The following is a 25,376-nucleotide window of genomic DNA, read 5'->3' on the forward strand; positions in this document are numbered from 1 at the left end:
AAAGGGCATACATGGTATCTCCTCAACAGCCACACCCCAAGGCAGAAATCAAATGAATTATGATCTCACCACTTTAGCAGGTATGTGATTTCTGTGACAGGCATCATGAACAGTGTTGTACAGCCCCAAGAACTCCAACGGGCTATTTATGCGACTTCTAAGACCTGGGATGTCACACAGGTCGGTCTCCATTGTCACATCACACTTAATTTTCTGGAGAAAAAAATATATTACTATTAATATGAAAAATTAAACAATGATTACAGTTATTGAGTCATTACAACTTTTGAACAAATTAACATGCCTTCACTGTCCACTACCAATAAATGCTAAGGGCAAAAGTTAACATTTCTTCATTGTTCTACATTTTGCAAACTTGCTCAGTCAGCCCTACATTGGAAAACTTCTGAATTAAATACAATAGATGAACAAATAATAAAAATAATTAGGTAATTATCTACACAAAGAACATCAACAAATATAAGTCTCATTTTCTGCACAGAGATAGGCAACCAAGGCCCACCATTCTAAATTTTTCTGTACTAAATCCACCAATCACACATTTTATGAAGTGTATAATATCATCAATCTTCTCCAACAGTCAGTTTATGTACCAAAAGGATAAAAAAAAGTGATACTGTTCTTATTATTTATGAGTAACACGATTTCTGCTTCACAGTTTCCTGTTAGCTCAGAGTCTTTAACTGTTCAAATACCTCCAATTCCTAGACAAAAAATATTTTCACTAAAAAAATAAGAAAAAAAATAGCAAATGAGGATTCAGCTCAACATCTCAATGTCAGTTCTTATCAATAAACTGATGTCAAACATTGTCAATTTGCTAATGAGTATTGGTAACAATCATTAACTGTAATTTACAGGTAATCTAAATAGAGTACTGTACCTATTGCTCGTGTCTTTTACATATTAAAAGTTGTTTATTCTGTGTTTTCAAGTGAACCTGGAGCTAACAAACTTTATGAAAATACAATACTGTACAATATTAATTTTCATTTCCAAATCTTTGCAAAATTCTGATATGGTCATAAATCTCATCTCAGTACAGTACAGTACAGTACTGTACTACTGTACTGTACTCCTCACTGCACTCATTTGGTATCTAGTCATACTAATAACCATTACATTTAATTCCACTCATCTTTAAGTGTTAATTATTTGCTTCCTGTAAGTTTTAGATGATATTTTTGTTTATTCTGTTAGAGAATTCCAATATTTTCACTTCTAAGACGAACAGTGCATTTACTAAGAGAAAAAGTCAAACCCCTGACTCATTCCCACAAACTTAAATATTTTTTTTTGGATGAAAATCCAATGCAAGTCTTTGTCAACATGATTCAATATCTTGGTTGTGCCATTTAAGAGCCCTAACTACTGCACTGTACAAGTATCCTCTGATTTATGATCTCCCTATCTACGATAATCTACTTTAACAATGGTGATCTATTAAGATCACCCCCCTATTTATGATTTAATCAATCCGCATGAACGATGGTTACCGTCCAGCCAATGTGGAATATGGAACGCATCTCTCTGTTCACTTGTCAGCTGCGGTCTACCCGCCACATTGCCACCCAGTGCACTACTGTACCATGCTTTGATCCATGGTGATCGCATATGGCTGTGATGGTGGAGCTCAACAACTATTGGTCAATATCGGTGTTGTTACTTATCAGTTTTTTTTTAACCTTACATTGAAAGGACATCACTAACATTCACATTGCACTCTGTTTAGGTGACTGTTAAGTGAATTTAGCTGCTTTTATTAAACTGTAAAGTGCTTTGCCTCTGTTGTTTGTTGTGAGCATGATGCGAGCAGTGTTAGCTGTTATCATTGTTTTTATGTTATCATTTATTAATCTGTTTTTGCGACAAGTGCTTTCGCTCTGTTTTTGTGACTGTAAGGTGAGCTGTGTAACTTTGAAAATGTCTGGAATGGCCAAGGCACCCACGAAAACAGTGTCTCTAGAGGTGAAGCTTGATATTGTGAAGTGGTATGAGACTCCCCAGAGGCTGTGTGCGAGTCAGAGCGATGTCTCCACTCCACCTTCAAGAGTCCCCTTAGCTTCGAAGGGGACATGTAATGATGACCAGGCTTGTTCTTAATGATGTGGTGAATGTTGTTTAATTGTGCTGTAGGTATAGTATTAGTGTAGGATTCTTTTTCGGTGATAAAAGTGGGTGTCAGCCTGGCTGGGAATGTATCCCATTAAGCCCCATGCTATAATGATTCCGATTTATGATATTTTGACCTGCGTTAGGTTTTTCAGGAAGGTAACTCCCATCGTAAATAGGGGGATGTCTGTACTGTACTCACTTCCTCTAACTATTGGATGTTGGTTATTGTGTTCTCTTACTCAGGAGCTGATACACTGGTTCAACATGTCAACTCACTTCCCACCTTGATACATCGGTTCAACAAGTTAACTTCCACCAAACAAACAGCACATATTCAATTATTTTTTCATCTTGTGGGGAAAAACTGTTATAATATCTGTCAAAAGAAGGAATAAAACCCTGGTGATTTAGGCCACAAATGACGAAGGTTGGCTGTACTTTCGCAGCAGTTCAATGAACGTAGAGCCAGTATATTTGGAAGTTCAATTTTATAAATACAGTATGACAAAAGCATGCTGAAAGTATAAAGAATAAATAACGATACTAGAATGTAAATAAGTTAAGATTATTTCAAGAGAAGATTGGAGAAAAATAAATTCATAATAGGTAAAATAACTGTAATTGAATATTTCTAAGGTAATAACAGTTTGGAATGCTCGAGTTATTGAAGGGCAGGTATTTATTATTTTAACGATTTATTTTTAGGTGAAATTTATGGGAGAGTTTATCCCTCTTGACATGTCTAAAATTTAATTTAATTGAGACAGAGTTAAGTGGGCCATATGTTCACCGCAGTGTCTCCTTATCTGACACACGATGATAGGAGAGTTAAAACATGTAGTGTGTGTCTAGTCTGCATAATTAATAAACAATAATGCTTGATTACCTCATTAGTGTCCCTGTATTCATCAAAGGTCCCATCCCCTGACAGATTTGTGCCAGAAATGTCAAGACTAGTTAGGTTGGGTAAACTTGACACTAAGTTGGCTAGAACATTGTCTGGGGAGTCAAACACACCGTACTTTTGGTTGGCTTGAGACACATCAACGAACCTAGAAGAGAAACAAACATATTAGGTCATCTCAAACAGTTAAGAACAAGTTTAAATGGTAGACAAGAGTATTTCACGTACTATAGTTCTAATGTTTTTAAATTTCAGCAAGTACAATATATCAGGAATGTAGCTACTAGAATTTCAAGCAATTAAAAAATCACCGCAAGGTATAAAAATTAAAGGTAGAACAAAATATTTTAATGACTGGTAGCTACCCAAGTAGTGTGGAGACTTAAGTTATTTATGAGATCACTATTTTTCCTGTTCACCAAGTCATACTGAACACGATCTTACTTTGTTTACGGCATATCCTTTACCCTTTTAATCTATAGCAAGTCATGGGAGGAACTATGCTCACTATTACACAATAATAAAGTATGTAATCACCACAGATGAAATTATCCAGTAATTTAAGATCATGCAGATTGTGAAATATCCCACCTCTGCTTGCCTTCAAGTATGACACAACAGTTGATAATGTTAGCAGTAGTTATTTTGAATGCTGGGTACAAAAACAGTATTTTATATGCATATTCTAAAAACAGTTCACACATGTACAGTAGTTAGTTATACACTAATATTCCTTATATCCGGACTGATTCAGCCCAAACATGGACAAGATAAGTCTAAAGTCCAGATTCTTCTGCCTACAAACACAGAAACAATTCAAATTAACTAGATTTTATAACTCACCACACATGTTGAGTGATGATGGTGAACAAGGGTTGAGGCTCAATGTACAGTACTGTATTATGATATCATGATACAGTAAATGATACACAACATGATACATCAACATCTCCAAACTCACATGCTTACACTTACCATAGTACTTCCTTCCACTTTTGTCTTTAAGGTTTATATAATTAACACACTACAGTATGTGGAGTACAGTGCAGAATAAGATAACTTCTCCCTGTACAACAGCATAAATGACAAGATGTAGGCCTACTGAGGGAGAGGAGTTGAAGCCCAGTTGATTCAGCCAATGATATGACCATAAACCCTCTCTATTTATGGTATATACTCTCCTTCTCACACCTCACAAACCAGGGCTTGTCAGTGGACTCTTTTGCTATGGAAGCCAGTTCTGAACGAGTCCAGACTTTTCATACAAGCTGGTTTGAAGTAAATCTGGATTCATGGGGTTTTAATGTACTGTATATACATACATACATACATACATGATTGTGTGTATTTATAATGGACCGTGAGAGTAAACAAGGTTTGGTACCATAGGGATAGCTCTTCTCTAGTGAACTGTTCACTGCATTTGGGAAGAAGAGGAATGTATTTCTAGACACCATTAGTTCTTAATGCCCCCAAAATTATAAATTAAGTAAAAAGGCTTAACTTTTTCTCCTTCCTTTGGTCACTTCCAGAGGTTGATTACTCATCTATCTCCATCATTTTCCTTCTTCAGCCTCCTCCACCCTCTGCCTCATGTTTTGAATATTTCTCTCAACCTTAACTTTTGTCTCCCCTTGGTCTCCTCCCTCCCTCTGAATGGCTCAATACAGAATCTTTGATCACTTCTCATCCCCATGTTGTACCAGGGGACAAAACTTTGTCACTCACAATACTGAGCATAGCTACAAGTCATTCCTGTCCATGCTCTCAAAGCTACCTCTTTCTCAACATGCCCCCGAGCCATGATTCTTATACAGGTTGTACCTCTCTAATCCGGCAACCTCGGGACCTGACCGGTGCCGGACCATGGAAATTTCCGGACCGTGGAAATTCACCCGTTTCCTGGATAGACAGTGACTTGTGCTTACGCTTGGAAGCACTAGCACCACTTTCTCTGCTTCATGGTCTCTTTGAAGACATACTGAAGGGTTAAATGTCGTACAGTAGCTTCTCAAATTTCGCGAGTTTTTAATTCAACGTATTTTATTGGAACACACAAAAAAAAATAATTAAAAATTTAGACGGCGGAAACTCGAATTTCGACGGGTTTGAACGGCTCACCAACGTTCAGACGTGCACAATCGAGTAAACAGCGTCATTTCTCTTATGTACAAAGGATTAATTATTGTTTATTACTGAATGTCTTTTTTATTGAATGAATGTTTATGTGTGCAAAATGAGCAATGCAATTCATTAATAATACGTAGAATATTAAAACACACGAGGAGACGAAACGGCTTTGTTTTCGTTGTTTACAAAACCAGTGACTGACTGGTTCTACATATAAAACTGAAGAAAATAAGACCCTGGTTGTAGCTGTAGTATAATTAATATGATTGTTTTAAGTAATGTTATTTAATGTTAATAAATGGAACAATAGAAGTAGCTAACGATACTGGTAAAGAAAAAAAGAGAGATCGCGTATGTAAGTGCGCACATGTGAAAACATAACGTCAATACTCTACATAAGAATATGAAAGCAACACTTATTTACCGTTCATATATATTTTAATTAATGTTTCTGATTTTTTTTTATTGAATTCATGTTTGTGTGTGCAAAATGAACAATACAATTCATTAATAATACGTGGAATATTAAAACACACGAGGAGACGAGACGGCTGCCGGCATTGTTTTCGTTAATGCTTACAAAACCAGTGACTGATTGGTTCTACATATAAAACTGAAGAAAATAAGACCCTGATTGTAGCTGTAGTATAATTAATGTAAAAAAACTAATATGGTTGTTTGAAGTAATGTTATTTAATGTTAATAAATGGAACAATATAAGTAACTAACCATTAATGGTAAAGAAAAAAGGTGAGACTTCTCGTATGTAAGTGCGCACATGTGAAAACATATCGTCATTACTCTACATAAGAATATGAAAGCAACACTTATTTACTGCTCATATATATTGAAGGGTTAAATGTTGTACTCTGTATAGACAAGCAGAGAGAGAGAGAGAGAGAGAGAGCAGCCAAACTGCCGGATGTAAACAAACCTTAATTTCCCGCGGCTTTGTTGTTGTTTTTTTTACGGGGATTAGCCCACTGGGGCATAGGTCACTGACCCACATTGGGGCCTGAGGGGCGAAAATTTAATACTCCTGTAATAATAATAATAGTAATAATAATAATAATAATAATAATAATAATAATAATAATAATAATAATAATAATAATAATAATAATAATAAAAGAAAAAAAAAAAAAAAAGCTGCCTATCTACCTATTGGACAAACTAAAATAGTTCCGGACCACGGGAGTTTCCGGACCACAGAATGCCGGACTAGAGAGGTACAACCTGTACTCTACTAATTTGCTGTCACTTGGAATCGAGTATGACGATCATCCAGCTATGATACAATGATATGAGTTATTAAGGATGTCAACCTGGTTGGTGAGTTTTAAGGTGACTAAAGAGGCCGATACGGGATCAGCAGGGTCAATCACAGATGTTGCACATGTGGGGGGCTACATCTAGTGCGGGAGGGGCGGCGGCAGCATCATTCCGGCGTTGGTGCTTGTCTGCCTCATTATGCAGTCAGGCTAACTCGAAAGTATTGACATCTTCTTGTGTGGTGATCCTCCTAGCGTTACGGTGTAGAGTAATCATCTCCCAGGTGAGGGGGGTCGATTTGGTACTTTTTCAGGTTTGTCTTAAGATTATCCTTATAACCTTTACAGTTGCCCGCCATCGTTACATTTACTATTCGTTAGGCGACTGTAAAGTAGCTGCTTTGGCAATCTACTGTCGTCCATGCAGGCAACATGGCCAGTCCAGCGTAGTTGTTCATGGATAATGGTAGCCTCGATGCTCCTACAGTTGGTGTCAGCAAGAATACTGGCATTTGTTCTCTTGTCTTCCCAGCGAACTCGGAGGATGGAATGTAGACTACATTGGTGCAAGTTTTCAAATGTCTTGAGGTGCCTCCTGTATGTGACCCATGTCTCACTGCCATACAGCAGGATGGGAAGGACCATTGTTCGATATATGTGTAACTTTGAAGATAATTTCAGCTCCCTACAGCTGAAGACACGGTTTCGGAGTCTGCCAAAGGCTTGAGATGCAAATCTGATCCGATGTTGAATCTCTTCATCGTTGTCTGCGGTGGTGGAGAGGTGGGAGCCGAGATACAGAAAGTGGGTAACATTAGAGAGGGTAGTACCGTTAAGTTGGATGGATGGTGGAGGTGTGGCTGAACCAGGGGCAGGCTGAAAGAGAATCTGAGTCTTACGTACATTAACCTCAAGGCCAAAGTGTGCATACGCATCTGAATAGGTGTTCAGGATCTCCTGTAGATCGTGTTCAGTGTGAGCAACAAAGATGAGGTCGACTGCATACTGAAGCCCAGTAATGGAAGCTGCCAACAACTTTGTTCCTGTCTGGAGTCGTCTTATGTTGAAAAGATCCTTCATCCGGTGCTCGATGTCCACCCCGCCAGCTAAGTTGGCACTGGCATGAGTAAGGAAGGCAGCCAAGAAAATGGAAAAGAGAGTTATTGCCAGTACACACCCTTGTTTAACCCCCATTTGGATGGGGAAGAACTCAGACTGGGTGCCATTGTGCAGGACACTGCTGTTCATGCCATCGTGGAGTTGCCTCACAATGGCGATGAATTTTGGTGGGCAGCCAGAACGGCTGAGGGTCCATCAGAGGGCTTCCCTGTTGACCGAGTCGAAGGCCTTGGTTAGGTCGATGAAGCCATGTACAGGTCACGACGCTGTTCTCTGCACTTTTCCTGTATCTGGCGGGCAGCAAAGATCATGTCAGTGTTGTCATGTGATGGTCTAAAGCCACATTGAGATTCTGGAAGGAAATCTTCCACAACTCTGGTCCCGTCCCATCACCTTGCTACACACAACTACTTCTGTCTTACCATCATTTACTACCAAACCTTGCCTTTCAAGACTCTCCTGCCTCTGCAATTCTCTTCTCTGTAGTTCCGCCTGTGTTTCTGTCATTAAGGCAAGCTCACAAACAGACATAGTTTCAAAACTCGTAAATGATTAACCTGTACAGTATTGTACTTCCAGAAATTACACACGCAGTCTATATTCATTAATAGATCCTGTTATTGACAGACATAAAGTACATGTGTTATGTTGATAAAACTAAAGAGGCATAATGATCATACAGTTCACAATATAGAATAGCAGAAGAAATATGTAAATTTAGCTCATAAATACTTAGAAGATGGGGATGGCTGGTAGTGGTTGTAGTGTGTGGTGGTTCATGAGGCAGCTGGGAGTGGTGCATGGCAGGTGGGCAGGATTTTCTATTTCTTACAGAGTTTAAAATTTTTCTCAGTTTAGTGCATGACACAAGCATAGAACAAGAGTTACAAAAAAGTGGTGCATGAAGTAAGGTGAGATGTCGCCAGTTATACTGTACATGGTGAAACTGTCCCCACCTCCCATGCACACCCATCATGGTCAGTGAGGTCAACAAAAACTATAAAATACATTTTTCATCAGACCATAATTGACAATTCAGTGTCAAGATATTGCCTGAGCTTAGTTACTCTAATAAAGGGTAAAACAATATCAATAAAATGGTAAACGAGAGTAATACTGACTTTAGAGTTTTCACCTCCGAGATGGCTGGGATAACCTCTTGTATCCTCTGGACACTGTGCAGGTTTATTGAGACTAGATACTTCATGGGGAGGATGTACGTCACATCACGGAGGAAGAAGCAGCCTGACAAGTCCAGATGGGTAAGCTTTGTGAGTGGCTTCAACAGAAGAGCAAAGTACTCTGTTTCTTTCGGTTGAATAAGCTCTCGTACCACCAGCTTTTTCAACTTTGGCGTTCTTAAGATGAATCCCCGTTGTTTGATTTCGCTAACAGGACTCGAATCTGAGCTGTCACTGGATTCTGGTTGTGATGGTGAAAACACTGAGTCTGGCAGAATGTCTTTTGTTTTTCCAATCACTAAAGCTGTCAGACTGTCACCAACTCTATTAATATTTTCTAATGTTCTTTCTGTGAGTTTACTACAGTTACTAATATCTAGCTCTACTAAATGATGAGAAAGTAAGAGATTCAGGCCATCATCAGACACTCCAGAGTTTCTTAAAGTTATTCGTTTTAACCTCGTGTTCGTCAAGTCTTTGAATATATTAATAAACTTATCATCCAGTAACTCTGGATCTCTATCTTGCCACAAGCTTATCAACTTTTCACATATTTCTGTCGGCAGAGCGACACCAGGCCTGAGACGCCACACACCCGTCTCATGGTGTTGCACACAGAAGGTCTCAGGATGGGTTATTACAAATTTTCCACATATATCCAGGAGTGGCTCGGGGGCACTGTCCTCCCAGGGACAGTAAATGTTTATAGTTCCCATTGTCATGTTCGGCTCCTCCTCCTTTCTCCAGTTCTCTCTTAATACTGCATCTTGCTGTTTCTAGCCCTGAAAAAAGATTAAATTTTTGTTAATCATTATAACCCACATTTTCAGAGTCAATAACCACAAGAAGTATGAATAATGTTTCCTGAAAAAGATAAAAGTTTTGTAAATGGTAGATAAAAACATGATTTACACTTGTGTTAAGTGTGGTGAAGCTCTTTACACTTACAGGTACCATCACTCTCAAAACTAAAATTGTCTTATAATATGTTGCCACTAACACTACAAAAGAGATGGAGAGTTAGTCAAAAGAACGGTGAGTTACTAAAAAAAAAAAAAAATTTCAAAGTCACTGCTTAAAAGAACTTAATACAGTATACTATGGTGTAATTTTATGTTTTTTGTGGACATGACAGTAGCCGCCCATACCAAACGGCTCATAAGCATACATTGAGCATCGGCGGCGATCCGGCCTGGGTGGCGGAGTGTTTTGAAATATCTCAATATGATTGGCTGTTTACATCCTGGGATGAGATGTCACTATTGCATTACCACCGAAAAGACAAAGTAGTGTGTGTCTAAGCACTAAATTATCTACCAAATGAAGCATCTGCACAAGAAATGATTATCATATCAGAATTCACTGATGAAAATATAATAAGAAAATAAACACCAAAATAAATAACAAGTCGGCAGGTCAATCGCCAATATTAACCTTACTCTCAAACACATTTCTGTCACCTCTAACTTCCTTGTTCTTCTTTATCCAAGGTTCATATTTCACATTCATACAATAATGTCCGCTCAAATATTCCCCTGTGCAGGTACATCCCATCACAGTTCTCTCTCACATTTCTCCAAGATCTTATTTTCTTCCTCAATAAAACATTCATCATCAATTTTTCCATCCACTGTCAGGTCTACTGCCAGATACTGAAACAGGTCACTTTAATATTTGTACGGTATTCCAGTTTTCCTTCTTCATTTATTTTCACTACAGTAGCGCCTCACCAACCGCGGGGGTTAGATTCCTGAAAAACCCTGTGATTGGTAAATTCGGAGTTAGGTTCCATGGCTGTTGATAATACTTGTCAAAGCCTAACTATGTTGCCTGTTCCTTCACTAAACAATACCTGTACTGCATTGTACATTTTATCAAATTTGAGTCAAATAGTACATATAAAACAGCTTAATAAAAATCAAATACCGTAGTGTAGTAATGTAAATTTTTCCGTACACCTCCGTGTAGAAGGCATGTTGCTATAAAATAAGAAAAATGGGGAGCATAGGTGTGTATGTGTGTGAAGTAGATATATGTAACTTTAATTATTTTTTTCTTTACTGTTGCCATACACACACACACTAGTTCATACAGAATGTGTAAAAAACATAAATGAATGATTACCATAAGGTCAAAAACATAAAGAGAATTAAAATTTCTTACGTCCATGGGAGTTAGTGTCTGATCGTGGGAGGGGAAGGGGGCCTCTCCCTACCAGGCCAGACTATGAGCTTCGTTATTGTTATTTTACAACTTGTAATTTTGGGTAGATATACGTAATTTACGTCATATTTTTTACTCTATTACATGTGCACACAATCATTCATCCCAAATGTGGAAAAAAATGATTGTCATAAGGTTAAAACATAGAGGGAAAAAATATTTCTGAAGTTCAGAGGAGTTAGTGTGCCAATTGTGGGAGGAGGAGGAGGAGGGAGCAGCGTTGGGGATCTCAGCCGTTCCAATCTCCTGTGTCCCAGGTGTTGTGAAACTATTAGTCTTTGGCAATGTGGTATTTTTTATTTATTTATTCCTCACATTTACTGGTACTACAGTATTCATGCGATCCTGGTCCCTAATAGCCTCAAATAATGAGGAGTGTACTGTACAGTACAGCTCCTCCCCGACTTACTATTGGGTTAGGGACCCAAATCCAGGTCGTAAGTCGAAAAGGCTTAAATAATACATAGAAAATCTAAAATGGGTGTCTCTTTTTCTTCTCAGCACCACAAAACTCTCACTTTTAAGCTTGCCAGAAAATTTAAAGTGAATTACAAACGAAAATTTTGTCAGTACCTTGTACACAGTGCAATCACTGACGTTGGGACTTGAAAATACGTAATTTGACAAAATTTTGGTACGACTGAGGTAGGTCGTAAGTGCGGGTGGTCGTAAGTCGAGTAGGTCGTAAGACGGGAGGAGTTGAATATAGAAAAAATAGTGAAAGTTGCCGGCTGGGAGAGCATCCCCACTAATTACAGTGATACTTACCGGTATGGGGTATTCCCTCTCTAATACGTAATAATTATAAAGAAGTTTATTATAAATTGTTTCAACGTGAAACAAATTAATTTTTAACAACAACCTTCTATTTTATCTATGTGATTCAGATATGGACAGTTTAGTGGGGCAAAAGGTGAGCCTTATTCGAACAAATTTTAAATTGTGTATGATAAAAATTAAGAAAAACTGCTACAATAAACAGTAAAACTGATATATAGCACATCATAAAATACAATAGCACATATGAGGCGATGCGTATTTCAGTGATAACCTTGCAAAGATCATGTTTTGAGAAAATGAGCTTCAAAGTTTTTCTACACAAAAATGATAATTATTCAGCTGAATTTTCCCAATACTAAAGATGAACTTGCACCTTGGTACATTGCCCATTTTCTTCCACAGAATCAGAAGAACTGATATTAATAAGACTTGGATTACAGTATTTTATTTTATTTAAAAAAAATTAAAAAAAACCTCCTTCCCCACACTCAAACCATCCACTGGACAGAATTCAGCCGGGCAGTCACTCCGCTGACTCCAAGATGTGTGTGTGTGTGTGTGTGTGTGTGTGTGTGTGTGTGTGTGTGTGTGTGTGTGTGTGTGTGTGTGTGTACAGTACTCAAAACAAAGGATGGTAAACATGTGATTGGCGAGGGATTCCTGTACACGCTGAGATGGCTACGATAAGTCAATGCACATTTTCCCATTTACTTCCATTATATAACTGGAAACTGAGCTGTTGCATCAACCTTGATCTACATGGGGCAAACACTTGAGCTATAGCCGAAACTTCAAGGATTCTTGGTTCCTGTTGGATGTGTTCTGTATTCTTTATTTATTATTACATTAAAACCACCATAACTCAGCACATGTGGGCTGAGGACTTTCTGAGTATTGGGATAGAGTTTGCCGACTTATTGATAGTGAGCCTATATTTATATACAGTATACTCTCGATTTAACGGAGTCCGATATAACGAACTATAAATTTAGCTGAAGGAGATTTTGATTTAACGTAAAGGAGTGGCTCGAATTAGTTCGTTTGTAAGAGGCAGACAAACTGTACTGTGTACTGCACAAGTATTATGTGCAACACTTCACAGGCACAGTACAGTAAATTGTTTTGATGAACTTAACACTACTGTTTGTACTGTACACTATATACATAACATTAACATTTCATATGCACTGTAAATAAATGTTGACAAACTTAAGACTATTGTACATTTTATAGACAACACTTAATACCATCTGTACAGTAACACTTCACAGGCACTTAATTACTGTCAGAAGGTCTACCAGTGACAAAAGGTACACAGAAGCTGATGCTTACAGGGCTGACGGGCTGCTAAGCGTGGGCTTATTTGCTGAGTTTTCGCTCATGACTCGGCTCCTGCTAACTTAGTGCCAATGTGCCAACTACTAAAAAATTAAATGGTTATCTGGTGCCAGCTTATAGGATGCCGAGTTGTGGGGGTTTACTCTAATTTTATTTTACGTTCACATTACAGGGGGCCCCCCAAATTTGCGGGGGTTAGGTTCTCAAAATGGCTGCGAATCGCCAAATCCGTGACTAACATCTGCGGGCCGGGGTGGTCATTTTTACTTGAGTACAAAGAAATGTATATTCCCTTTATGTGTTTGCCCTTAGGGCAATTAATTTTTTTACCTGTAGTATTGTATATGGGTGTGTGTCTACACACACACACAGTCCACACAAAACACATATAGTTGGCTCTTGCCAATAACAACTTCCACAATAACGTTTTCGACAATAACGGTAAGTTACAATAGATACCCATTTTCGATAATAATGTCTGGATTCTCTTGAATAACGGAGATTTCGCGGGAAGCGTCCGAGCGCATCAAAGATAGTGTTTGTTTGCCGCCACGTTGATGACGTAGTTGTCCGCTCCTCCTCACTATCACTCTCACACACGCTCCGTGGAATACAGCGCTGCGCCCACGTGTGAGATTTTCGCCTCTATAACCAGTGGTTGCTAAGGTCGGTGATCAATAATGGCTTCCGCATTTTTGCCTGTGGGGGCTAGGGGAGGTGCTGGAGGGAGTGATTTGCCGCCTGAACGCCCGGGAACTTTTAAAGTGAATGAGAAAAAAAACCCAAAGCTAAGAGACAAAGCCACAAGAAGCGTGTCTACTCGGTCAAGGATAAAGAACAGATTGTTGAACTCATTGAAAGTGGTGCACGGAACATTGATATTGTGAGGAAATTGAACTGTCCTGAGTCTACAGTGTGAAATATTAAGAGGAACTTAGAGGAGACCAAGAAGAGTATTGCGCTGGTAAGAAATATTTTGGTAGTAATGGAAATGCGAGGCAAGCTATGAATGATAAAAGTGATAGAAAGATGATGAAGACACTGATGACACTGGGGAAATGCCTGAAGATTTTGACTTTGCGTGGTTTGATGAAGTGTTAGCGGAAGTGGGTGAACCAGGTGCGAGAGGCCAGAGTGGGGACGGGGACGAAGATGGGGCCAGGAAAGTGGGCGGAGGTTCGACGCAGTAGCCTCGGAACAATCATCACACCAAGCACCTCAAAAACTCCCCCAGGCTAAATGTTATATTACTCAAATTCTTTATTTTGATGATTGAATAACAATTCTTTTTATTTCAGCAAACAAAAAGTGTTAGGAGAGCTTCAAAGGGAAAAAATTGGTGAAATTCTTGGGGCGGCAGCACCAATGAACCCTTTTTACATGTATTTTAATGTCACACAAATAAAGTTTTCGCTAATAACGGCATTTTTCAGGCACCTATTAGACGTTACAGTGATCCCTCGGTTAACGAGATTTCGGTTAACGATTTACCTTGCATAAGATTCTTAACTTCGGTTAATGAGCAATCCCTCGATTAACGAGTTTCTTACGAGCGGACCTCAACATGTTTTCGCTTGCATTTGGCGGTCCACCAGCTGTAGTATTAGTCAGCCAATACAGTAATCAGTTCTAGGGCTTAAATTCCTTACTATTTTAGTAAATATCAAGAAGTTTATACTATTCAATAATTTTAAAAGTTTAATATTAAATTTTTTAGTCATTTTAACAATTATTGAACATAATTGAAGTACATACAGGAAACTAGTTTTATGCGTGCCAAACAGCCTGTCAACACACCAAACAGGTGTCAGTCTCTGTGTCTTTTCAGTGGAGGTAACATCTTGCTTGAGACTCTCTTCAACTAAACGCTTTTTTCTGTGTTTTCAAGCAAATTATTGGTCATTTTGAAATTTATTTTACATAATGACAATATATATAATGCAGTGCAGTGTTGATTTAAAGACAATAACCTTGAATTACACCAAGAGAACTAAAATTTTATGGGTGAACTGGCACCATGGGGTGACTTCTCTTCCACCCCAAAGCCTTCTCTTCTCCCTTCTCCTCCACCTCCATTCTAATTCCCATCATCATCATCCAGGAGCCTGCTACATACACACCTCAAAGTAAGTGTACTTTACTAACTTTTTTGTTGATTTTAGGCAATTTTCGGTGAGCTGGAACCAATTACAACCTTCTGGAACGAATTGTACTCGTTAACTGAGGGACCACTGTATTGGCGAGAGCCTACTGTACATATAAATAATAATTGGAAAATTCTCTCACAAATAATCAGAAGCAAATTTATTAAAAATGTGACATTCTACCCTCAAGTCTGTGCTCTATTAATAAAATACTGTAATAGTTTACCCTCAAGTCAATGGACTTGAGGGTAAACTGTCACATTTTTAATAAATTTGTTTCAGATTATTTGTGAGAGGATTTTCCAATTACAGTATTACCCTGCTTTACACGCTTTACACTGTTTCACTTTCCGCGATTTCTCATTTACGCGGTACCTTGCCATTGCCAGAACCGGACTTTCACTTTCCGCGGTGCATCTACTCATATACGCGGTTAAGTATAATTTTTTTTTTTTAGCTCATAAAATTCATACAAATTACCCGGCCAGAATATAATTTACATTGCTGGAATTCTTACAATATGATGATCATTTTGAATATAAACATCATGGATTTTGCATTAGACATACAAATTTTAGATCTAATGTAATAATTTGGTTTACACAAAGCAAATATTTTATCTTTTGTGCAAAATATATGAAGTTTACATTCAAAATATTCCCTGACCTGCAAGGAATCCAGAAATGTCAATTATATTATCCTAACTTTAGTCTGAGGTATTATTTATTACTAAACGTTAAAATCTAGTGTTTTCACCCAAACATTTCTCAGAGAGGTAGGAGCTAGTGAGCTGGGAAGAGGGGGGGGGGGATTTGAGTCCATTATTTGAATGGACATTAACCTGGCGACTGTATTTCTCTTAAATATTAATTGTGTGAGCATACCATCATAAAATTAAGATGTTATTTTTACTACAACATAGGTATTGTGTGGGAAAAAGTGGAGTTTGGGGGTCGGGCCAGTCTCTATTGGAATTAATCCCATATGTTCTGTTGTTCACTTTACACGGTTTTCACTTTCCGCGGTACCCTGTGGGTTCAATTGACCACGTAAATCGGGGTACTACTGTATTATTTATTCATATGTGTTTTGTGTGTGTGTGTGTGTCTACACAAACACAAATACTGTATTTACAATACAGGTAAAGGAAATTACTGTCTCTAGAACTGTATTAGCCCCATAGTTCTTATATAAATGTCACGGCAGTACATTGGGTTTATACAGGTATACTCATATCACCCCCTGTAACTTTCCACTGGCTATGAAGTGACATGGTCACATCACGTGATGGGTAAATTCCTTGAGGCGCGGCCCTAAGACTGTTAAGGTCAGCATTTAAAAGCCGGTTGCCTGCGGATTGTCACTCAACACCTCACACCAACCGGACATATATAGAAGAGCTCTTTCATAGAACCTCCGTCCTCATCTTAACACTCACAGCTAGTGATTAAGTTACAGTGATATACACTTGGAACTGTACTGTATATGAGATAGTTCCTCAATAAATAGATAACAGACAATTGGGTTTCGCAACTAAAACCCAATATAATTTTACATGTTCCAGCCTCATTAACCCATAAGGATTCAACAGTTAAAGGGCCAGTTCAGAACGAATGGAACCCTGTCCCAGCAGCGAAAATGCCGTCAACTTTAAAACTACCCACAGACATTCTTGGGTACATCCAGGGTGTCATCCGAGAATAACCAGGAACCGTGGAGTAAAAATCCGTGAACTTGGGGGCATACTGTATCCTCAAATAAGCAGAAAAGTCCTGACCAGACGTTCTTGCCCTCTAACCAGCCAGCACTCCTGACCAGACGTTCCTGCCCTCTAACCAGCCAGCACTCCTGACCGGACGTTCCTGTTCTCTAACCAGCCAGCACTCCTGACCAGACATTCCTGCGCTCTAACAAACCAGCACTCCTGACCGGACGTTCCTGTCCTCTAACCAGCCAGCACTCCTGACCAGACGTTTCCTGCCCTCCTAACCAGCAGCACTCCTGACCAGACGTTCCTGCCCTCAACCAGCCAGCACTCCTGACCAGACATTCCTGCGCTCTAACAAACCAGCACTCCTGACCGGACGTTCCTGCCCTCTAACCAGCCAGCACTCCTGTCCAGACGTTCCTGCCCTCTAACCAGCCAGCACTCCTGACCAGACGTTCCTGCCCTCTAACCAGCCAGCACTCCTGACCAGACGTTCCTGCCCTCTAACCAGCCAGCACTCCTGACCAGACGTTCCTACCCTCTAACCAGCCAGCACTCCTGACCAGACGTTCCTGCCCTCTAACCAGCCAGCACTCCTGATCGAACGTTCCTGCCCTCTAACCAGCCAGCACTCCCTGACCAGACGTTCCTGCCCTCTAACCACCAGCACTCCTGACCAGACGTTCCTACCCTCTAACCAGCCAGCACTCCTGACCAGACGTTCCTGCCCTCTAACCAGCCCTCCTGACCGGACGTTCCTACCCCTCTAACAGCCAGCCTCCTGACCAGACGTTCCTGCCCTCTAACCAGCCAGCACTCCTGACCAGACATTCCTGCCCTCCTGCCCGGACGATCCTGCCCTCTAACCAGCCAGCACTCCTGACCAGACGTTCCTACCTCCTAACCAGCCAGCACTCCTGACCAGACGTTCCTGCCCTCTAACCAGCCAGCACTCCTGACCGGACGTTCCTACCCTCTAACCAGCCAACCTCCTGACCAGACGTTCCTGCCCTCTAACCACCCAGCACTCCTGACCAGACATTCCTGCCCTCCTGATCGGACGATCCTGCCCTCTAACCAGCCAGCACTCCTGACCAGACGTTCCTACCCTCTAACCAGCCAGCACTCTGACCAGACGTTCCTGCCTCCTCTCCAGCCAGCACTCCTGACCAGACGTTCCTACCCTCTAACCAGCCAGCACTCCTGACCAGACGTTCCTGCCTCCGCCAGCACTCCTGACCAGACGTTCCTACCCTCTAACCAGCCAGCACTCCTGACCAGACGTTCCTGCCCTCTAACCAGCCAGCACTCCTGACCAGACGTTCCCTACCCTCTAACCAGCCAGCACTCCTGACCAGACGTTCCTGCCCTCTAACCAGCCAGCACTCCTGACCGGACGTTCCTGCCCTCTAACCAGCCAGCACTCCTGACCAGACGTTCCTACCCTCTAACCAGCCAGCACTCCTGACCAGACGTTCCTGCCCTCTAACCAGCCAGCACTCCTGACCAGACGTTCCTGCCTCTAACCAGCCAGCACTCCTGACCAGACGTTCCTACCCTCTAACCAGCCAGCACTCCTGACCGAACGTTCCTGCCCTCTAACCAGCCAGCACTCCTGACCAGACGTTCCTACCCTCTAACCAGCCAGCACTCCTGACCAGACGTTCCTGCCCTCTAACCAGCCAGCTCTCCTGACTGGATGTTTCCTATCCTGTAACCAGCCAGAACTCCTGACCAGACGTTCCTACCCTCTAACCAGCCAGCTCTCCTGACTGGATGTTCCTATCCTGTAACCAGCCATCCTCTGACCAGACATTCCTACCCTCCAACCAGCCAGCTCTCCTGACTGGATGTTCCTACCTCTAACCAGCCAGCACTCCTGACTAGATGTTCCACCCTCTAACCAGCCAGCACTCCTGACTGGATGTTTCTACCCTAACCAGCCAGCTCTCCTGACTGGAGTTCCTGCCCTCTAACCAGCCAACTCTCTGACTGGATGTTCCTACCTCTAACCAGCCAGCTCTCCTGACTGGATGTTCCTATCCCTCTAACCAGCCAGCTCTCCTGACTGGATGTTCCTGCCCTCTAACCAGCCAAGCGCTCCTGACTGGATGTTCCTACCCCTCTAACCAGCCAGCTCTCCTGACTGGGTTCCTACCTCTAACCAGCCAGCTCTCTGACTGGATGTTCCTACCCTCTAACCAGCCAGCTCTCCTGACTGGATGTTCCTACCCTCTAACCAGCCAGCTCTCCTGACTGGGTTCCTGCCCTCAACCAGCCAGCTCTCCTGACTGGATGTTCCTACCCTCTAACCAGCCAGCTCTGACTGGATGTTCCTACCTCTAACCAGCCAGCGCTCCTGACTGGATGTTCTGCCCTCCCTAACCAGCCAGCACTCCTGACTGGATGTTCCTACCCTCACCAGCCAGCTCTCCTGACTGGATGTTCCCTCTAACCAGCCAGCTCTCCTGACTGGATGTTCCCACCCTCTAACCAGCCAGCTCTCCTGACTGGAGGTTCACCCTCTAACCAGCCAGCTCTCCTGACTGGATGTTCCCACCCTCTAACCAGCCAGCTCTCTGACTGGATGTTCCTACCTAACCAGCCAGCGCTCCTGACTGGATGTTCCTGCCCTCTAACCAGCCAGCGCTCCTGACTGGATGTTCCTACTCCCTCTAACAGCCAGCTCTCCTGACTGGATGTTCCTACCCTCTAACCAGCCAGCTCTCCTGACTGGAGGTTCCTGCCCTCTAACCAGCCAGCTCTCCTGACTGGATGTTTCCACCCTCTAACCAGCCAGCTCTCCTGACTGGATGTTCCACCCCTAACCAGCCAAGCGCTCCTGACTGGATGTTCCTGCCCCTCTAACCAGCCAGCTCTCCTGACTGGATGTTCCTGCCCTCTAACCAGCCAGCTGGCCAGGCGTCTGACTCGCATCAGTTGACACTCTACTCATCATAAGTTGCCGTCATTCTCCACACCTCCAAACATTTCTTCACATCAAAATTCTAAACTTTCTCTTACATAATTCAGGTATCATATGAAATTAAAGATACACTATAACATTTTTTATATAATTTTCCACAAATTACATGAGAGTAAATGAGTAAAAATAGTACAGTGGTCCCTTGGTTAAGGAACGGTTCAGTTAACGAATTACCCTCCATAAGAATCTTCAATTCAGTTAACTAACAAAATCTGATTAATGAAATCCTTACAAACATCACGCTTTGCTGTGAGCATCAGCTGATGGGCTAGTCTGCCAATTCAGTAATCTGTGCTATGTGTACGTTCGTTTCCAGTAGAGTAAATATCAAGAAAATTGTGCTCTTTAATATTTTTGCATTTTATATTAAAATTATTAGTAATTTTAACATTTATTTAACATCATTGATAATATATGCAGTACAGGGAACTAGTTTTTTGTGTGCCCATCAGAGGCTTGGCTCAGCCACAAGGCGTCACTTGGGCTTTGTTGACAGTGGAGTGAACATCTATTTTGTTGGTATTGAATATTTTTGCATTTTTCATTGAAATTATTGGTCATTCTGAAATTTAGTTAACATATTGATAATACATAGCACAGTGCAGTGTTGATTTAAATAAAATAATCTTGAATTACACCTAGTGAACTTAAGATTTTATTGGTGAAATGACGGCATCAAGCATGGGTCCCCTGAAAGGTGATTTCTCCTCCATCCCCACTTCTCCTCCACTCCCACTCTAATTCCATCATCATCATCAACCAGGAACCTTCTACATACACACACACCTCATATACTTCACTGCTTTTTTTAATTGTATGTATTTCTGAGCTGGAACCAATTACCCAATATCCCATTGAAACAATGGATTCGGTTAACGAAAATTTTGGTTAATGAACCAACCCTCTGGAACGAATTGTGTTCGTTAACCGAGGGACCACTGTACACTCTGGCAACTGTGGTGGTGGAAACAAGTCTACTTGTCCCCAGTGAGCTTGAGGAGAATGATGACAAACTGTAAGCTTCCCGGTGTTTGTAGACTCTAACACTGCAAGTGTTACAGAATAATGAAATACTGTACGCTAGTGAAATAAGTAAGCATACTGGTAGTGAAGAAAGTTCTTGGCATATTTTCATTATTACTAAAAAATTTGTTATAACTTCAGGGTTTTTACTCATAAATCAATGTATGGGAAATTTTTTTTGTAAGTGTGAATTTTAATAAACCCAATTCTCCTAAATCAGGGTCTTCTCTGTAGCTACTGCATAGGCATATATTTACAGTATGGCTGTATGTATATTTAACCATGCAAAGAGCCATACTGCATAATGTAGATGAACACAAAGCCATATACAGTCAACCCTCGCTTTACGCGGTCCCACATTACGCTGTTTCACGCTACGCGTACCCTGCAAACCGAATGCTCACTTTCATGCGTGCACTTTACACGGAGAGGGCTGGCGAAAGGCGCCATTTTTGGATCTAAACCTCCCCATCCCGCCATCCGCCATGTTGTGTAAGCGCGATAGGTTGCACAGTGTGTGTCTTGTTATCAGTGACCTCATATGACGTATCGGACTGTAGACTGTAATTGGGCCATGCATCGCCACCTCCCTCGCTGCTAGCTGTGATTGGTTTAATGTAATATAGCGTGTCCACGCCAGCAGGGAAGAGGGAGGGAGGAAAGACGACGCTTGACCTAGCAGTTTCATCCCTCCAGGCCACACCGTGTATACGTGATTCCATTGTTCTGTAAAAAGGCTTCCGCCGGACCACCAGCCCCAGAGAGAAACCTTTCCTTACCTGGACCCAGCCGCCCTAAGCCAAAGAAGACACGACGTTCCTTAAGCTACGAAATTAAGTATAAGATCATACAAGAGTTGGAGAAAGGAAAAAGACAGGTTGATCTCGCGCGCCAGCATGGTGTTAACGAGTCTACGATCAGGACAATTAAGAAGGATGCAGCCAAGATAAAGGAGCACATGAACATCACAAAGTCTACAGGTGCTTCTATGATCAAGTATTTCCACAACCAGGTGCTTCTCAAGACGGAAAAATTACTTGTGAGCTACTTGGTGTTTCAGGCGCGACGGAACATGGCGGTGGACACGCGCTCAGTTAAGGAGTACGCACGTGAACTGTATGCTGCAGTGTCACGAAAGATGGGAATTACAGAGCCCAAACCCTTTAATGCTTCCTCTGGGTGGTTACAGAGGTTTAAGAAGAGGAATAAGATCACCAATATCAACATTGGTGGTGAAGAAGCTAGTGCTGACCGTGTTGCGGCTAGGGAATTTCCTCCGTTTTTACGCGAGATTATGGAGGAAGGACAGTACACCGACGACCAGGTGTTTAACATGGACGAATCTGGTCTTCTTTGGAAAACGCTACCTTCCAAGACCTTCGTTGTGAAGAATGCCAGCAAGTGTCGGGGCCGGAAGTTGCAGAAGGAGCGCATCACCGTCCTGTTTACCACCAATGCCTCCGGTACCTGTAAGCTCAAGTTATCGGTGATCCACACAGCACGCAAGCCGCACGCCTACAAGAGCATGGACATGACCAAGCTAAATGTCCACTGGCTGACCGCACGTAAGGCGTGGATGTTCTCTACACTGTCCCTCTCCTGGTTTGATGACTGTTTCGTTCCCGATGTGAAGAAATTCTGTGAGCAACAGAATGTGCCATTCAAGATTTTGTTGCTGCTGGACAATGCACCAGGACACTCGCCCCTACTGTTAGATCGTCACCCCAACGTAAAAGTGGTCTTCCTTCCTCCCAACACTAAGTCTATATTACAGCCCATGGACCAAGAGTTAATCTGTAATGTAAAAGCTGCATTCTCTACTAAAAAATTCAAGCTCCTAAACGACTACACCAACACCAAGGAAGAGTTGCGTAACCTGAGTGACACCAACACCGATAGCGAGAGCGAAGACGACGAGGATCAACAGTTGGCAGAGCAAGAAGTACTTTTAAAACAATTCTGGAGAACATTCAACGTCAAGAAAGCTGTGGACTTCTTGGTGGAGGCATGGGATCAACTGTCTGTAGCAACTGTTCTTCACGCATGGAGACATGTGTTGCAAGGCATTCCGGCCGTTAGGCAGAGTCAATCTGTGATTGGTGAGGTTCAGACTGTTGCAGTAGCAGTGGACCTTGCCAGAGAAGCTGCGCAGAGTGTTACAGCTGCAGGCTTCTCCGAGACCACCAACGACGACATCCTGGAGGTGATAAGGGATCCTGATGTGACTACTGACGAGATGGTAGATGATGATGACATCAGTGAAGAGGCAGGTGGTGCGTCATCCCAAGAAGAACGCCACTTATCCCATAGTAATCTTAGGGGTGCCATCGAGTGTATCGAGAAAGCCAAGCTCCTCCTTTCCGACGACCCTGACGCAAACAGGTATGAAATCTTCACTACCCAGCTGTTGCAGACTATGGAGCCCTACATCAAGGTTTATCACGACAACATAAACACCAGCCGTCAGCAAAGCATAACAGAGTTCTTCGCCCGCAACCCACCACAGCCAGCCCAAGCCAGTGATAGTGACAGAGGCAGAGACAGTGATGATGACTTTGAGGGATTTGTCAGGGAGGCACTAGTAAGTGTGGATGACACCAATGAAGACTCACCTGAGGGCCAGTAGCCTGCCCTCTGCCTCGGAACCAGCCTCCATTCCCCTACGCCGACCCATCTCTTCTACTAACGTAAGTGTTAATCCCAGCCTTGTTTTTTTCTAACCTAACCTTCATTTTATTCTTCTCTTATTGACTGTTCCCTTCTATATTATGTGTGGGTGAATACCATCATAAAGTTAAGAGGTTATTTTTCGTAAAACGTACGTATTGTGTCGGGAAAAAGTGGAGTTTGGGGGTCGGCCCGGTCTCTATTTCAATTAATCCCATATGTTATGTTATTCACTTTACGCGGGCCGCTGTGGGTTGAATTAACCGCGTAAAGTGAGGGTTCACTGTACTATACATGTGTAGATTCTGCCACATACAGACCATTACACATACATACAGTATGTGTATACTTGTACAATGTCTGCAAAGAACCAAACACATCTTTAATATTCCCAGGAGAACAAGCTCCTTTTTTTCACTGTCAACAATGTGAAATTTCAGGATGTACTGTACCTGTGCCAGAAACACAATCAGTGTTCATATGTTGAGACTTCTAACTACACTTTTATCAGTATGTTGTGTAACTGTTGTAGGTGACACAGAGCTAAAGGGACAGCTGATATCACTGAATCATAAATGTTATCTTTGTAACTATCACTACACTGTAAACAAATGAAAGTGTTACTATGTGTTTGTTTAACACTTATAAACCTAAGTCTGAAATAATATTATAATTATTATTGTTACTACAGTACAGTAATACAGTATTAAGATCATCATCATTAAGTGATTCATGCAGCCATGCACACTGACTTGTTCACAAACCCAAACATGCACTGTTCATGTACAAAGCCACTCATGTACTTAGACTTGGGGCCGATGCCAAGCCTCCAGCTTCAAAGACAAAGCCACTGGAAAGTCACAAAGCCAAAGCCAACCATTTAAAAAAAATCATGAAGCCGAAATTGATTACTCGAAAAGTTTCAAGGCCAAAGCCAAGACTTTTAAGGACTTCAAGAAACCTTAACCCTTTGTGTATGGGTTTCCATCTGAGCTCAATAAAATTATCTTGGGTAAGCCAAATAAAATATTAAAAATGGCATCCCCATAGTGAAGGGATAACACCATTAATTATATACGCATACAGTACGGTAAGTCTTCGCTTAACGTTGCCCCCAACGACGTTGTTTTGTTATAACGTCGCTACTATTTAGATACTCATGATTCCGACAACGTTGTTTGACGACCCAACCGATTCGTTATAACATCGTCACCCAACACGGACTACTTTGTATGGCACGCACCTACTCTCATCTTGGTGCTCTACGCTCTCCCGCGGAGCGTCACAGTGTTTTCAAGCATTGTCTCCCCAGTCTTTGTAAGCTTCCGCAGCGTACTTACGTGCTATAAATGTACTGTGACCATTGGAAATGACTACCAAACGCCCATCAAGTATTAGTGATGCTAGTGTTGTGAAGAAGCAATGCAAGACCATTAGCCTTGCTACAAAAATGGAGGTTTTAAACTGTTTTGAGAAAGGTGAACATGATGTGGACATTGGTGTAGCGTTAGGCCTAACCTCCACAACAGTGCGTACGATCCGGACCAGCACAGACAAGACTAAGGCTAGTGTTGGCAGGGAGGCTGGGGAACATAACTAGCGTATTTTATCTATTTCTTATGGGGAAAATGTATTCCGGTAATGTTGTTCCCGTTAACGTTGTGGTTTACAGGAACGTAACCACGACGTTAGGCGAGGACTTCCTGTACAGTATATAATATACTGTACGGTATTACTGCACATGTTGATGGGAATACACATGATGT

General features: G+C 41.6%; 1 protein-coding gene across 4 annotated transcripts in view; it reads right to left on the reverse strand.

The window, feature by feature from the left end:
• LOC121870606 (protein zer-1 homolog) overlaps window positions 1-25,376 on the reverse strand; it is a 70,323-nt gene that overhangs the window by 34,644 nt on the left and 10,303 nt on the right. For 3 of the 4 annotated variants that reach the window (XM_042372441.1, XM_042372442.1, XM_042372444.1), the window contains exons 2-4: window positions 8,682-9,523; window positions 3,023-3,188; window positions 70-213 (exon numbers count right to left, since the gene is read on the reverse strand). In XM_042372441.1, coding sequence (XP_042228375.1) covers window positions 70-213; window positions 3,023-3,188; window positions 8,682-9,463 — 1,092 coding nt within the window. In that variant the 5' untranslated portion in view covers window positions 9,464-9,523. Of the gene's footprint in view, window positions 1-69; window positions 214-3,022; window positions 3,189-8,681; window positions 9,524-24,062; window positions 24,080-25,376 lie in introns of those variants that run through there. The other variant, XM_042372443.1, reaches the window with a different exon arrangement.

Source organism: Homarus americanus, unplaced genomic scaffold (genome assembly GCF_018991925.1).
Source record: "Homarus americanus isolate GMGI-L3 unplaced genomic scaffold, GMGI_Hamer_2.0 scaffold56333, whole genome shotgun sequence".
Lineage (NCBI taxonomy): Eukaryota > Metazoa > Arthropoda > Malacostraca > Decapoda > Nephropidae > Homarus > Homarus americanus.